At 38.2% G+C, this 14,989-nt stretch overlaps 1 protein-coding gene across 9 annotated transcripts in view; it reads left to right on the top strand.

Annotated features, from left to right (window-relative positions):
* DLG2 (discs large MAGUK scaffold protein 2) overlaps positions 1-14,989 on the top strand; it is a 983,561-nt gene that overhangs the window by 258,241 nt on the left and 710,331 nt on the right. The window contains exon 1 of one of the 9 annotated variants that reach the window (XM_054269775.1): positions 88-898. The exons of 7 other annotated variants lie outside the window; for them this stretch is intronic. In XM_054269775.1, the coding sequence (XP_054125750.1) occupies positions 779-898 (120 nt within the window). In that variant the 5' untranslated portion in view covers positions 88-778. Of the gene's footprint in view, positions 1-87; positions 899-14,989 lie in introns of those variants that run through there. One more of the 9 variants, XM_054269778.1, reaches the window with a different exon arrangement.

The following is a 14,989-nucleotide window of genomic DNA, read 5'->3' as shown; positions in this document are numbered from 1 at the left end:
AGGGCACAGACTTCTTCCAGGATTTTTCTGCTTTCATTTTAATTTTTATTTGTGTTTCTAATCTGAAGCAAGCAAGAGAATAGTTCGAAAGCAATGTCCAGTGCCTGGGCTGGGAGCACAGTGCAGTTCAGGATATTTAGAGCTAGTCCGCTGCATTTTTATTAAATGAGAGGGAAGGAGTAGGTGGGACTTTTTATTTAAAAATAGATTAGCACAGGGAACTGAACTTGCATTTGAGGAAACGTTAATAAGCCAGCCAGCCATTGTCCTTAATCAGAGACTGTATTTGTAAGTAGAACATGTTGAATCTGTCATGATTGATGACGTTGTCTTTGTTAAAAGGGATGCTGCATCTTTAACAAGAGCAGACAGAAGCAGTGCAGAATCTACAGTAAATTTGAGACTTGGAAGAGAAACCTTTCCTCATTTTTCTGTGTATAACATTTGTAAAATACTGAATAGGAGAACATCAAAGCCAGGGGAAAATATAAGTAACTCACTGCGTATGTTTTAATTCCTCACCTTTCCCCCCTGGCTGAGTTCCCCCTCCTTTTTCCCCCCTGAATTTAAAATGCTGGAAGAAAAAGCAACTGAGGTCCAAGTTTCAGATGCTGAATTCTCTGCTAATTGAAATTACTGGGCATATTTCTATATATAGTTGCTGAAGAGATATGTAGCTTTCACTCAGTGCCTTCAAGACATGTCTTTTTGTAGTCAGAAAAACAGAGATCAATGCATTTTCAAACTGACAGAGGGAACGGATGCTCCTTAGTAGCACATGCTCGGGATCGTGTGTGTACCGTTTGTGCAGAGCAGAGACGCTGAATACTGGTCCATATGCTCCTTGTTTACTGCAATGTTTTTTGCATGTTACTGTGCACTCCGGACTAATGTGAAGGTAAGAGGGGACGAGACAACAATTTGGCAGGAATGTAGATGTAGAACCAGCTGCAGAAAATGTCTACCTTGTGTTGCTGAGTACTTTGGAATTGCTGGCTGAATAGGCATATTATTACAGGTGGTTGTGGAGGCTTTGTTTTATCGTTGTCTGTGTGGCTGAAGCATAGAAGCATGTTTGAATTTTGCAGTTTAGCGACCTTCAGTTTTTAACTGCTTGCAGTTCAGGTTCTGGGCTTTTTATGGTCTGATAAACATGTTTTGCTACTGTCCAGGTAGGCCAGAGACAAGATGCCAAAGGCTGTTTGTGCAAGGCTACATAGCTTTATACAGGATAAGAATTCCTATGGTCGGGTCCCCATGCATCCTCCCAGGAATGCTGCTTGCATGCTTTCTTGTTGATTACTTGTCTGAGAGCCGGGAGTGCTGCTGCTGCTATCCGGGTTGCTTTTTGTGCCGATTTGTTTCTAACTGAACCAAAATGCATAAAAACAAATTATAAGCAATGTCCTAAGAAATAAAGAAAGGATTATTACTGCAAAATGCTACAGGAAAATGCCAGGTGGCTGCACCGGTCTCACAGTAACTATTAAGCAGGATTTGTCACTAATGTCAACATTTGCTTGCTCTGTTAATTAGAGTCAGAACTTCAATATAAGTTGCTGGATATATTACCTTCTCTGCAAGCAGGACAATATTAGCAGACAGGTTCACTGGCATTGAATCGAGCTCTCAGCCAAGCTGTGGGCCAGCTGTGGGAATCCAGTTGCATAATTTAAATGAATTACAGTCCTTAGCCAACATATTGGGGAGGCACTTCTGGCATTCTGGCTTTTTCAAGTTTGAATAAGTGTATCTGTCTGGGAAGGAAAGCACTGGCCATGACGGATAATAATAATTAGAGCAGTTTTACCTGCAGAAGTAATTGCAAAGGTTTTTTTTTTCTTTCAAACTGCTTTAGCATGCCTCTGAATTAAAGTGAGTTTTCTGTATTTGTACTTGGTTTGATAATACTGAACTTCATATTTATTTATTAGGTCAAAATATTTGTTTTCATTTAATTAAAAAAGTATTTTGCATTAAAAGTTTGCATTCTAAGAGCTTGGACCTATGTTTTTGCTCAAAGTCTGTACTGTTGCTTGCTGTAATAAATTGCTAAGCTTTCACATTTTGTTACTTTTTAATTAACTTCTGCAATTATGAACCACTTCTAAGGAGGAATTCTTTAAATCTGTGGATAACAAGCCAAAAAATACAAGTTAAAACCTTTAATGCCATTCTGTCTTCTTAAATACATACATTATCCTCTCCTTATGCTTTCCTATAATGTTTTTGTCAGGTTAGTAAATTTTATCTGTTTTATATGCCCTGTGATCTATGTAGTAAATTGTCAGTATAGAAATGTTTTGAGACTAACCATTCTTTGTTGCTCATTTTGTCCCTCAGCCTGCAGTACTGTACTGAAGATCTTCTGTAAAAGGGGGGTTGTTGTTGAGATGTAATTTCTCACTTTAAATAAGAATAGGTACAGGGGAAATTTCAATGACTTTTTTTAGTGTAATTTCCATGAGATACCTTGTCAATAAGTACCTCAGGAACTGTTAGAAGTCTCATGGGTTTAACTTTTGAAATGTCTTTGTTTCCATTCATAGACAGAAGGAAAAAGTGAGAGGTTTGTACCAGTACAAGACTGACAATTGTTTGGACAAGATAGTTTTAATTTGTTGGAACTTCTTCAACTGTTGAGTATTTCTGAAACAATTGTTTATTATACAGAATATGCTATTTACATGATATGATTCTGAGGATGTTACCTCCAGATGTTTTACTTTCAGTAAACTCATCCACTTGCAATGTATACTTTGATCATCTACTTTCCAAGCTCTACATTAGGCTACAATACTGTAATAAAGCAGCACAAACTTTGCCAATCCCCCCAGGAACTGCTCAAGTGCGGCAGCACCACTTATGCCTTCAGTTATTCCTGTTTTCTTTTTCTGATATTGAAGTTTGCTTAATAAATAGGAGCTCATTGAAAGGAGCCTGGTCATTGTACAGTATGTTATATAGTGTTTATGAAGAACTCTGTTGCTTTTAACTTGGTTGGCACTAACATAACCCACAGCTCTATGGGTGGCCAAAAGAAATTAAAAACATTATGAAACATCTGTTTTGCGTTTTACATTTTCCCCCTTTATGGGTGGAAAAATCCTAGTGGTGCTCAAATATTTTAGTCTTTAAGTCATAAGATAGAATAAAACTATAAGTACAGGCTGTAACAGGAAATAGATTTTCTCGGCCTGGAAAATGAAAAAGGAAAGCAATTGGGTCTGTTTCTGATGGCAGCTCTACGTTATGGCTTTAGAGAAAGCAGATTTTTCAAGTTCAAGGTAGGACTCTCACTTCTTGATTGCCGGTCTGTAGGAGACTGCCCATGTGAACTAGGGTTGCATGTGCAGGCCTATCAAAAGGGAGGTGTACTCCATGCATTCTTAATCAAAGTCTATTTTTACAGCTGACTGAAGAACAGTACTGACTTTGAACATGTACCTGCCTATGTGGATGCTTCCTTTTTACTGCCTGAGATCTGGGTAAAATAGGCAAAAAGACATCTGAGAAGTTATGAGCAAAATATCTTTGTCTATCAGAGTTTCTCTGGACCTACATTTTGAATTATTAAAAAAAAAATAGGAAAAATAGCTATTGTTTGCTATTGTCTGTTTACCACATACAGTGTTATTAGAATTCTACATTTTGGACCGATCTCTTCCTTGCTCTCTCATGTATGCACAATTTTGTACCTCAGTGGAAGAAACCAAAAATGAGCAGAGAAGTCAGGGAATTAAAATCTAAAAGTGGTTCCTCCCAAATCAGAAGTGTTCTTGTGGAAATGTGCAGTGTGCCTGAAAAAGTGAACTCTTGCTATATGCAGTAGTTGAATCTGTATTTTCACCATGAGTAAATCTTGGGCTAACTATGGCAGGGGGCTGCCTGGTGTCAAGTGTTTGTTGTATTAATTGTGTCCACTGTGTATCGAAAATACTTTATTCATATGCAAGAGATTTTTAGAGGTTGCCATTAAGACCTTTCTGTTCTTGGTTCAGGCAAGTATTTTAAATTCCCTCAGTATTAGCAATATTTCTTGCAAAACTATGGCTAATACTGCAAATATTTAGGCTCCATAGTCTTACCTCAGCTTTAAAAACTTTTATGGATTGTGTCTGGCTGTTCTTAAAAGTTTGTAGGAGTTTCACCTTCCCCTGGCCTTGATGAACTCTCTGTGTATTTCTGACAGATTTTTCTGTGAATCTGGGCTGCTATTTCTGGCTGACAGTTTGAGGGTCTTACTGAAGGCACAGCTGGTGCTTCTGGAAATTTGGGTAGCAGAGCTGAAGTCTTCCAGTTGTACTTTAGCACAGAACTAAAGGGTGAGTGTTGGGCGCTCTCACCTTGAAACATCTTCTCAGCAGCAGTCAGCACTGGCTCTGGGGTCGTCAGAGCTTCATGTAAAGAATGTTGTGAATTCAGAACCAGACTCTTTTGAAGTGCCAAAGGCTTCCCAGGAGGTTCAGAGTTACTTCAGCAGGAGTTTAAGGCTGTCTTCATGTTACTAGGCACGCTTGGCACCTCACAGAACTGAGCTCCTGCCTGAACACTGGGTTTACTAAGAGCTTTGTTTGGTTATGGCTGCTAACTGTGGGCTACCTGTGTTATCTAAAACTATGTAGCTAAAAGACTTTGCCTGTGTCAAACAGCTACCATGATGTGATTTGTGACTGAAATGTTGTCCTATACTTTGTCAATTTTGAGGATCTCAGATGATGGAGAGGACCTGTTTGGGTAGGAATGGAGCATGGGCCCGTGCAGAGTGTTGGGAGCTGGAATCCTTTAATCACTTTACCTTTCTGTGTTCATCCTCTTTTTTCACATGCATTGCAAAAATAGATATAATTATTTTAACCTAGAAGCTTCCAATTGCAACCTAAGTTAAGGATTAACAGTAAAGGCAGAGCAATCATAATAAGTAGCAAAATGTTTCACTGCCCAAAGCTATAGGACGTCACAAATGACAACTGAACTTCTGACTTCTGTATGCATTTTTACATACAGCTGTAATTCCTCCTCTCTGACCATCTGCATTAATGGTATAATAACATAATTAAATTGTATATATCCATATATTGTCACCTATAACAAGAGTTTTTTTGGTCTTCCAATGGAAAAGAGCTTATGGATCTTTCAGACTTGGACCTGCATTGCCAAAATATGTCCTGCTGTGCTCTTATGGTGTTCTTTGCAAAGGGTGGATGAAGTGAAAAAGGACTTCAAGCTCTCACAGGCTTCCAAACATGATCCTTGGTTTCTTATGCATATTTTCCTCTTTTAAATGTTCAATCATGCACCATCATCTAGCACTTCTCGATGAAGTGAGGAACAGTTCAAAAGCCACAGGAATGGCTTTGATGTAGCATTTTAAAAGGAGCACCAAGGAAAGATTGGTTTCTCACTTTTCCTAATGTAATTAAGAATTGACTCATGAGCAATTTTTATTTGAGTTTACTCCTTTTTTGTAGTTCTGATTATGTCTGACAGTCTGACTTACTTTACTCATAGCTGCAGAGACAAAACTACAAGTGGCAGGTCAAAGTACAGTTCCTCTGCTACCTTGGGACACCAAGGCAAAGTGTGGATTAGTGCTAGAAATCAAACAAAGCTGCTGTGCAATTTCCACCCTGAGAGGTTTGAGGATAATGAGAAGGGTAATACTGTATAGTCTGTGAATATCTAGTTGCATTTCTGTAATATATCTTTTCATCTGCTTATAAAATATTTGCCCAGGCTGTAAAATAAGCAAGACCTTGAACTTTCCAAGGGATTTGTGCAACACCAGTGGGATCTAGCCTCAAGAGCTACAGCCAGCTGTTGTCATCCTTTTGCTAGATAAGGATGGAATTTTAGGGAAGTCATAACTCATTGCAAAAAAAAAAAGCTTTAGTGATTTCTTGGACTAGCTTCTACAAATGTCTCAAAACTGACATTAACAACACAGCATTTCTTTCTTTTGTTAGCTTGCAGTACTAGTTGTGCTTATGATTCACAGAAAGGTAAAGTTCTCATTTATGGCCCAGTTTTTGCAGTCACACTAGTGACATTATTAGGAATTCTTCAGGAAATCTGTATCCAGTCTCATACTATTCAAACAATAATTCTGTCTTGAGTGAGAAGTACATCGCTTGAATCTTGAACATTGATTTTTCCACTTTTAAAATCAGACTTGGGAAGATTTGTAAGCATTTGTAGTACCTAAGTATGTACTTTACCACTCCTCTCAGCTTCAAGTGCTGATTTACAGTACATGACCGTAACAAGTTATGAATGGAAGAGGTAATTAGACTAGATTAATAACACAGCAGCACCTCTGGTTTTCTAGATATGATAAGGCTGGGATTATATTTAACCCATAGACTAAAATAATATTCCCTTAAAGGGAATTAAAAATGTGTGAATAGGTGCAGAGATGCTAAAATGACAAGCACAGTGTAAGGAATTAAATCCACTACTAAGAATTCTTTATGAACTCTAAGCAAATATGAATATTTTGCTATGGGGATAAGGGGCAGTCATCTGAAGTTAGAAGAGTTAGTCACAGAAATAGTGGTTGGAAGGTGTAGAAGAAGCTAGGCACTGATTTCTTCATTCAGAAATTTCTGGATATATAATAATGCACAGAAAAATATTTCAGTTCAATTTTGTGTCTCCTATTTTAATGTGGACTCATTAGAGATTATCTAATGAGCTGTTCCTATCAGAGATATATAATTGGCCTTTTTGTTAGAGGAGAATTAAGAAAGATCTAGGACTGCAAAAGCATTTAAATTTATTGGGTTTTAAATATGTGCAAGGAACTAGTATATAGTATCATGTCTATATGTGACAATTTTATGTTTACATAAAAATGATGAAGAGTTAAATCCTCTACTATTAAATCACTGCTGATAGGCTTGCCCTATGTGCTTAAGATGCCAGTGTTTGTGTGTTTTTATGAGATTGCATAGAAATTAGAACAGCAGTCCTGAATGCAGTGCTGCCTAGAAAAGGCAGTGATTCCAGGCAAAAGCAAGGGCTATTTTATTTTTTGGGGAAACTCTGCGGCTCCTATCACATAGATAGGGAGAAGTGAAGGAGACCATTAATCAGTGGCAGATGGAGTTGACAAAAGCTTTTCACAATTAAAGGCTGCCCAGAGATCTCTCCTGGTTTTTTTCTGCCTAAATTCACTTCCAACTTCATCTGTTTACTTTGTCCCATTTGTTGGCACTACATTGGAATAAAGATATTTTCTGGTTGAATGGCAGGTTCTGTTCTCCAGGGTGGCCTTCACAGGTGTGTCCTCTCTTTGTGCTACTGCTACTGGCTGTAAATGTATGTTTTGGACATGCTGAGATGTTTTGGTCCCATGTTTTTGGTATGGGATTAATGCATTAAATACTTGTATCCATTCTCAGAAGGGAAAGCTTCTGTTCCTTTCCTTCTCTCATGTCCTTACAGACAGTTGGAGACATGGAAAGTGTCTTTTTCAAGTTAAGATGCAAAAGAAGATTTCAAAAGGAGAACTACTTTTTTTTTTTTTTTTTCTCTTATGGACTCGCACAAAAGAAATGAACTATGGAACACATTCAGTGTAGGCAGTCTGCATGACACCTGTGGTCACATGTCAAAATTATGTGATAGCTACAGCTTAACGGCTAATACAGAAGTTACAGAATGAAAAAATCCTATTATTAAAGGCATGGCCATCACTGTTTTCTCAGATGAGGAGAAAGTGTCTGATTTTTCCCTTTGCTACTCCAGACAGATCTAAGTGTTTGAAACAGTATAAATTCTCCCGATAACTGAGTAGCTTCCACACTTTTTCTGGAAAGACAAGTAAACCAAAATCTGAATCCCATAAAGCAAAATTTTCTTTTGGTTGCATGCTCACCAAAGAAAAAAAATTCTCAAATTTCAAACAGGAATCTCTGCAGAGAAGTAGTTAGAAAAGCTGTCCTGCCTTTGATAGCACAGGGGTTCATGAAAACTTTTGAGGAGGATTAACTGGAGAAGTAAAATTCAGAAAAGCACTTTTATCTGAGTTGCAGGACACATGAAGAGAAATACTGTGGATACATCACACATATTTGCAGATATTTTGGACATGATTTTGCTCAGATTTGTTTTCAAAACTTCAGTTTTCATTTGTAAACAAAATCAAGTGGCCAAGTTTTCAAGTTGGGCAGAACAATCACAGTTACTCTAGTTTGTCAGAACAGATTGTGTAGCTAACATGAGTTGTTGGAGGAAGGATCCGTCTCTTGACACAGGCTCTACCTTTTAGAAAAACATTCTGTTTCTGTTGAATAATTTCTAATGATCAGAATCTCTCACACATTTACAAATGTATTATTCCAGGGGTTAATTAGTCTTTTGGAGACATGTGCTGTATTTCTAATCTGAATTAATCTAGTCTCAGCTTCCAGCTTTGAGTGCCTTTCAGTTTTTTGCCTCAATCCGCTGGACTGAGGAGCCCACTGCAAAGGGTTGTGTCCCTGTCAGTAGCTCAGGGCTACAGTAAAGACATCATCTAATTATCTCTTTGATTAAGTAAATACACTGAGCTCCTGGCATCTCTTACTGCAAGGCATGATTGTCAGAGCTCTCATCTGTCTCATGACCAGTCCTTGAGCTCTCCCTGGTTTCAGAGCAGGAGTGCTGAGCTGTGCCTGCCACAGCTGCATGGAGCCTCAGAGCAGTTGCAGCCCAGTGCAGAAATAATAAATGTCCTGGCTCCCACCGGAGTGACTGTGTGCAGGACAGGGTTATACTGGCGCCTTTGGCCATGCAGCTGCAGTGTTCATGTCCTGCCCCACAGCCAGCAGGATTGCCAACTGCTTCACACCAGGCCTCTCTGGAAAGTGCCCCTAAGGATGAGTTGCTTTATTCCCAGAGTTAGGACTTTATTGCTGTCTTTGTTAAAAATTACATTGACCTGTATCAGTGACCTGTCTTCAGTACCATTTACCGCAATACCTCCTTTCTGTCATTGCTAAAATTGGACAGTAGTAAGTGACTGAATTTTCCTCCAGACTGGTCGGCATTTGAAAAACATAGGGCCAGGATCAGTCCCTGAGGATCCTGCCAAACACAGGTGATCAACTCTTCCTCCCATTTCTAGATGCATGCTAAATTCTGTCAATTAGATATTTTTTATTCCATTTAATGTGTGCCTTTAAAAAAAAATAATATCAATAAAATCCTATGAAGTGCTGGGATGATTTACAGAAGTCTAAGCATATTATACGAATATTTTTACCAGTGCCAGTCAAATTTATATTCCCATATAAAATAAGTATGATGATATTTACCTTGACAGTCTCTGTTTTCCATTGATTTAGTATTGTGTGCATTTCTGTTCTTCTGAAATTAGTATCTGTTTTACCAGAAGCTCCATGCTAAGTGCTTGGCTAATTCGCCATGACTAGCACAGTAGAAATTCCTAGGAATGAATCTCTTTAAACCTAGTCTTTGCTTAAATTCCTTTTTAGAAATTTATATTTAGTTAACCACTAAGAAAAAGTCGGGAAGTCTTGAATGGTCAAACTTCTCACAAAACAGAAGTTTAAATTTCCAGTTTAAATGGAAAGTGAATACATTGTGAGTGAAACAAAGCTGGTATGGAAGAGATAGTTTCTTGTATTGCACCATCTCCAGAGGCTGAAAAGCAGCAAATGTGCTTCTGGGTATTCAATGTCCTTTGGTCTCTCTTGTATCCTTAGGTTATGATGGTATCAGCTAGCAACTGATTGACTGGGCATTGTATGAAACCTGATTTTATTAGAAAGTAGATTATACTGCATAATTTAGGAAAGGGAAATGTTGAGACTTTGAAAAATGATTTCATTTTTACTAGATGATCTGTGAAGTCAGGAACTTGAATTCTTGCTGAGAAAGTGTTGGGAGTGCTGATTAATTCTTTCATACACTCTGTGCTATGTGCTCTGGAGATGTTATTAATTTCTTATGAAAACCTACTTTTGTAGTGAATCACATTATACATTCATATATCTCTTGTAGTGCTTGGGCTATTAAAAACAGTGACACAAAGGCCACATGCTTGTTTCTAGCCACATGTGTAACCAAAAAATGGATATTAGGCATTTTGCCTCTAAAGCAAGAAATCTATCTGAAGAGCTCAGGTGGCATCCAGCTCACTTAACTTCAGACATAAGCAATGTAAACATATATATCTAGTGATTTCAGGCTCCCTTTAGTGTCAGTAGAGAGGAATTGTCTCTTCTAAGGCATGATTCATATGACCTAGTTTAAATATCTACATGGGGATGAGATTAATTGCGTCCTGAAAGTGCCAGTTTCTCTCCATTTGCCAGAAAAAGCTTAGGTGACTAGCTGAGATCTAGGTCTCTCTCTTACAGACATTTCCATCTGGTAAAATTAATCCTGTCCTTCCAAGCAGGAAAGATGGGATTTTTAATGCTGGTCAGGCATCTTTTTCTCTCCTTTTCTTTTGCATGTAACAGAAGGAATACGTAAAAAATGTGGGGAGGAGGAACAAGCTGTTGCGAAGGGTCAGCCAAGATGCCCTGGAGACGAGGCAAGAGCAAGAGCTTGTGGGACTGTGAGATCATCCAGTTTGTTTTCCATTGTTTTTGTCTTGGTTCTTGCTTCTAAATTACTTAATTAATATACAAAAAATAAGCAGTGAGCAATTGTACAGAGCTGTTTGCAGCATGTTTCTCTCTTGCCCAGCTGGTAGATTGGCCCATTACTTAAATTGTGTTCAATTGTATTTTATTTTAATGGCTTTAAAATTATGATACAACAAATTAAGGGCCACATACTTAGGTCGGTTCTTTTCTGAGCTCTGTGCGGCTTTCAGAGTGTAGGCAGGTGCTGCAAGGACACAAGGAAAGAGAGAGAGAGAGAGACAGAATTCATATTAAGTTTTTTAGATAGAGGCACAGGGTCTTCATTTGAGCTTGGTTTCTATCAGACAGTAAATCTAGATAAATGAGAACAAGGAGAAATAGTTTTAAATTAAACCAGGAGAGATTTAGATCAGATGTTAGGAAGAAATTCCTTACTCGGAGGGTAGTGAGGTACTGGCAGAGGTTGCTCAGAGAAGATGTGGATGCCCCATTATGGGAAGCGTTCAGGAATGTTTGGACAGGGCTTTGAGCAACCTGGTCTAGTGAAAGGTGTCCCTGTCCATAGCAGGGGTTTTGGAATCAGATGCTCTTTAAGAGAGTCTTCCAATCCAAGCTATTCCATGATTCTATGAGAAACCAGTTCAGTTCACCTGAGAACAGACCCGCACAGTTGTCCAGCTGAACAGTTGACTGAATCATAAACTCACAAAGGGCTCAAAAGTATGGGGTCATCTCAGGGGTACACTTGGTAGGAAGAAGAAGACTGAACGTGAGCCTAGAAGTGTAGGTAAAAAGTGTGGCTCTGAAAAACCTGAACTGCTGTCAGGGATTCACCAAAAAATGTAAATATTAGTAACATAGTCCTTAATGCATCTCAGGGGGCTATTTATTGAGTAACAAATAACAAATATTTATACAGTACATCCACAATAATTTTGCTATATCTCTATAATTCATGGAAAATTAGCAAGGAATTTAAGTGTCAGAGACTATTTAAAGTAATCACCAAGTTTTTAAAAGTTAGAAGCTGGTTACCAGGGAATCTGTGAAGATCTAATCACTCTTAGCTGTCTGACCAAAACAGGTGACTTGATCCTGAGAATTTCCCAGATGGATTTTAATCTTGATGTGATTTTCTAAAGCGGTCAATTTCCACAAAAGTTTGAATGGCTAAGTGAATATTTATTTCATTCTTTTTCACACCAAAGAAAAAGTAATACTTCTCAACCTAAAGTAAAGCTTGGTTTAACTGTAACCTGTAGCTTGTTGCTATGTAAGTGGTTTAACAGAATTAAGGTAAGGGAGAATGTTTGCTGTTTTCTGTTTTCAGAGGAAGTTATAAATTTAATACAGAAAAATGTTTTAAAGACTTCTTGACAGGCTGATAAATCATGAATGTATGGATTGTTTCCCATCAGGATATAGATATAGTTTCACACAGGATGATGATAAAAGGTTCAAAACAAAGCTTTTTTTTTTTTTTTTATCCATAGTGTTTGGAATACATTGGCTCTAATGCAAAAGGAAAAAAACTTAATGAAATAAAAGAGAAAAGAAAAACTTTCTCCAATGATCAGTCAGGAAGAGAAGTCACGGGGCTATCCTTAGTTGATCGTTCACTTCTTCTCCAATGTGTAAGGTGCTCCTGAATACCTTTCCCAAAGTAATCTCATAGTGTCTTCAGGATCTTCTCAGTCTCCTCCATTGGTTTCTCTTGCTGTTTTGCCAACAGAGCTGGCAGGAGCACTTGTCAATCACAGCTGATAAGCTTGGCACACACATCTTGCGAGGAAACAAACAATGGCTGTCTAAAAGATGAGTTTTACTGTTATCACCTGCTAAATTCATTTGAATCCCTAGCACAGGATTTAGGTGCTAAGCAAAATTTAGGGACTAAGGAGAGGGGCTAAGGGTGAGTGAAAGGAAGAGAAATTCAAATGGTGGAAAACAAGGGCTAGAGATACTGCCACAGCATCTGGGTAGGTGAGATGCATCAATGGGAGCAGCTTGCTCCCAACAAGATTGCACATGAAGGACTTAGAAAGGAAAGCACAGAGTATTACACAGATTAAGGCAATGTGCAACCAATAAAGAATGTGTGGGAGGAGAACAAAAGAGAAAGTAATGTTTTGTCCAATGGAATGACTACACAGACTGTTTAACCCTCAGTGGACCTTTGTCACGGATCTTGCAAATGACTGAGCAGAATACTCCCTCAATCCCTCCCATTACCCCCAAGTGCCCAGCAAAAGTATCTATTCTCTCTCCTTACTAACTGCCAACAGCAATGAATCACTTCTGGGTTTTCCTAGTTTATTCTGGTCTTATTCATTTCAGTTTTATTATGCCTAAATTGCATCTGCCATGGTTCTGTCTTTTCACACACTTAGAATCTCTCCACTGCTGACATTTGATACTAGTTTCTGGCTTTGCATCAAACTTGTCTATGTTTCACTACTTTTCAACAGGGTTCTTGTGTCTCTGCAGTGATATTTTCTCATTGAAATGCTGTGTGTTTCTCTTGCAGTGCACATCTTTTAGTGGATACCTTGAGACAACTCAAAAAAAATTGCTAGCCTTACTGTTTAAAATCTTCCAGATCTTTTTCCAATTTTTGCTTCCTTCTTTTCCTTTGTGTGCCTGTCAGAAGTTCGCTACTATGCCCTCTGGGAATTTGCCTTTGCATAGTGAGTTAAAGACAATGCAATATCAGAATAATGCTATGTCAATAATCCATATGCATGCTTTGTTTAGAAGCAAAGGATAGCAGAAAGGCCCAGAAAACTATAGGCCCTGATTTTGGTCCTACACAAATTGCAGTGTGATTTGCCATGACTATAGTAGTGTCCTCACTGTATTCGTCTCCATCCTTCCCTTCCAGTCTGGCTTAGAATCACTATTCTCCTTGCTCATCATCCCAGAGAGTTGTGTCACTGTCTTCTCTTTCCCTTTGCCTTTTGCAACTCATTCCCAGCCTGAGTCTCTTTTACTGAAATACCTCATCATCTGGAAACCACTGTCCTGTGTTCTTCATAGAATCTTCCCTGTGTTCAGCATTTTCTCCCCTCAAATAGCTAATCTACTGTGCTGTTCAACTCTTCTTGTTTATCAGGGAAGATTTTATTTTGCCCTGTTTAATTCCTTCTTCCACAGAGAAAAAACATTATTTTTTTTGTCCTCCTTTCGTTACCAGATTATACCAATTCCTGTTTAGATTAAAAACAAATAAAAAGAAGTAATTTTCTCCCTTCTGTAATTACTTGTTAAGTCTAAAATGTTATCAGCCTAGAGCAACAACAAACCTATTGCACCTCTCTCAAAATTATCAGCTTTTTGTTTATGTGAAGGTCACTAGTGAGTAGAGGCAAAAAAGCTTTCAGGATGAGAGATTTTCATGATTGAGGCTGTATCCTTTAGGAAATGCATGATTTAAGAGGCTGCAGTGTTAAACATTGTGATGAGGATACATTTTCTGCCTGTCTCAAGATTTTTCTACATATTCCAGCAAAGGGGCATTTAGGGGAGGTGAAAGGCACCCTTCTATATCTGATAAAAGGATATGTGACTGAAATTATCGCTGGAATCCGATTTCAAAACACCATGGATGCTGAGAGTTTGGAAGGACTATAAAAGAACAAAAAAATTTGAAAATTGACAATTATAAAGTTTCAAAAGTAGAAATTAGATAAGTTATTCTATTGTTGCAATTTCACACTCCTTTTTACTTTTCTCTGCCAGACATAAGTTGAGGAGTAAGATAATTCATGGTAGTTTTTTATTTCACATATTAATAATAATTAGGAAAGAAAAAAAATCTTAGAAACACAGTGCTGAAATTTTATCTCTCAATAAAGGCCTTATGAATTGAAGGTCTGGACTCAAGGAGCAGAGTCTCTCTCATCTTCATTTCTCTGAGGGAATTTATAATCCCTGATATATTTGGGTGAAGTTTATCTTTCTGTTTCTCCTGTTTAAATATTTGGCAGAGAACTTCTAAGATTTACTTACCTGCCATAGCCAGAACTTGTTGAAAACACATTCCCAACCAGTAGATTGGATATTAAGAAAAATTTCTTCACTGAAAGCATGGTCAGGCATTGCAACAGGCTGCCCAGGGAAGTGATGGAGTCACTGTTCTTGGGAATGTTCAAGAAACATGTGAACATGATGCTTAGAGCCATGATTTATTGGTGGACCTGACCGTGCTGGGAAAATGCTTGGACTGGATGGTACTCGACGTCTCTTCCAACCTTAAGGATTCTATGATTACAAGAAAAATATACAAATAGTAGGAATACAAAAAAAAAAATGTGAATTACATAGAAGTGGTGGTGTAAATTACATCAGAGCACAGGCAGACCGAAGGGGCATCGAATATTCATTGGATG

The sequence above is a fragment of the Melozone crissalis genome, unplaced genomic scaffold (assembly GCF_028551555.1).
Source record: "Melozone crissalis strain CALT ecotype California unplaced genomic scaffold, PUWL_Pcris_2 ptg000008l_1, whole genome shotgun sequence".
Lineage (NCBI taxonomy): Eukaryota > Metazoa > Chordata > Aves > Passeriformes > Passerellidae > Melozone > Melozone crissalis.
Note: the sequence above shows the minus strand (reverse complement) of the source record. Positions and strands in the feature narration are given on the sequence as shown.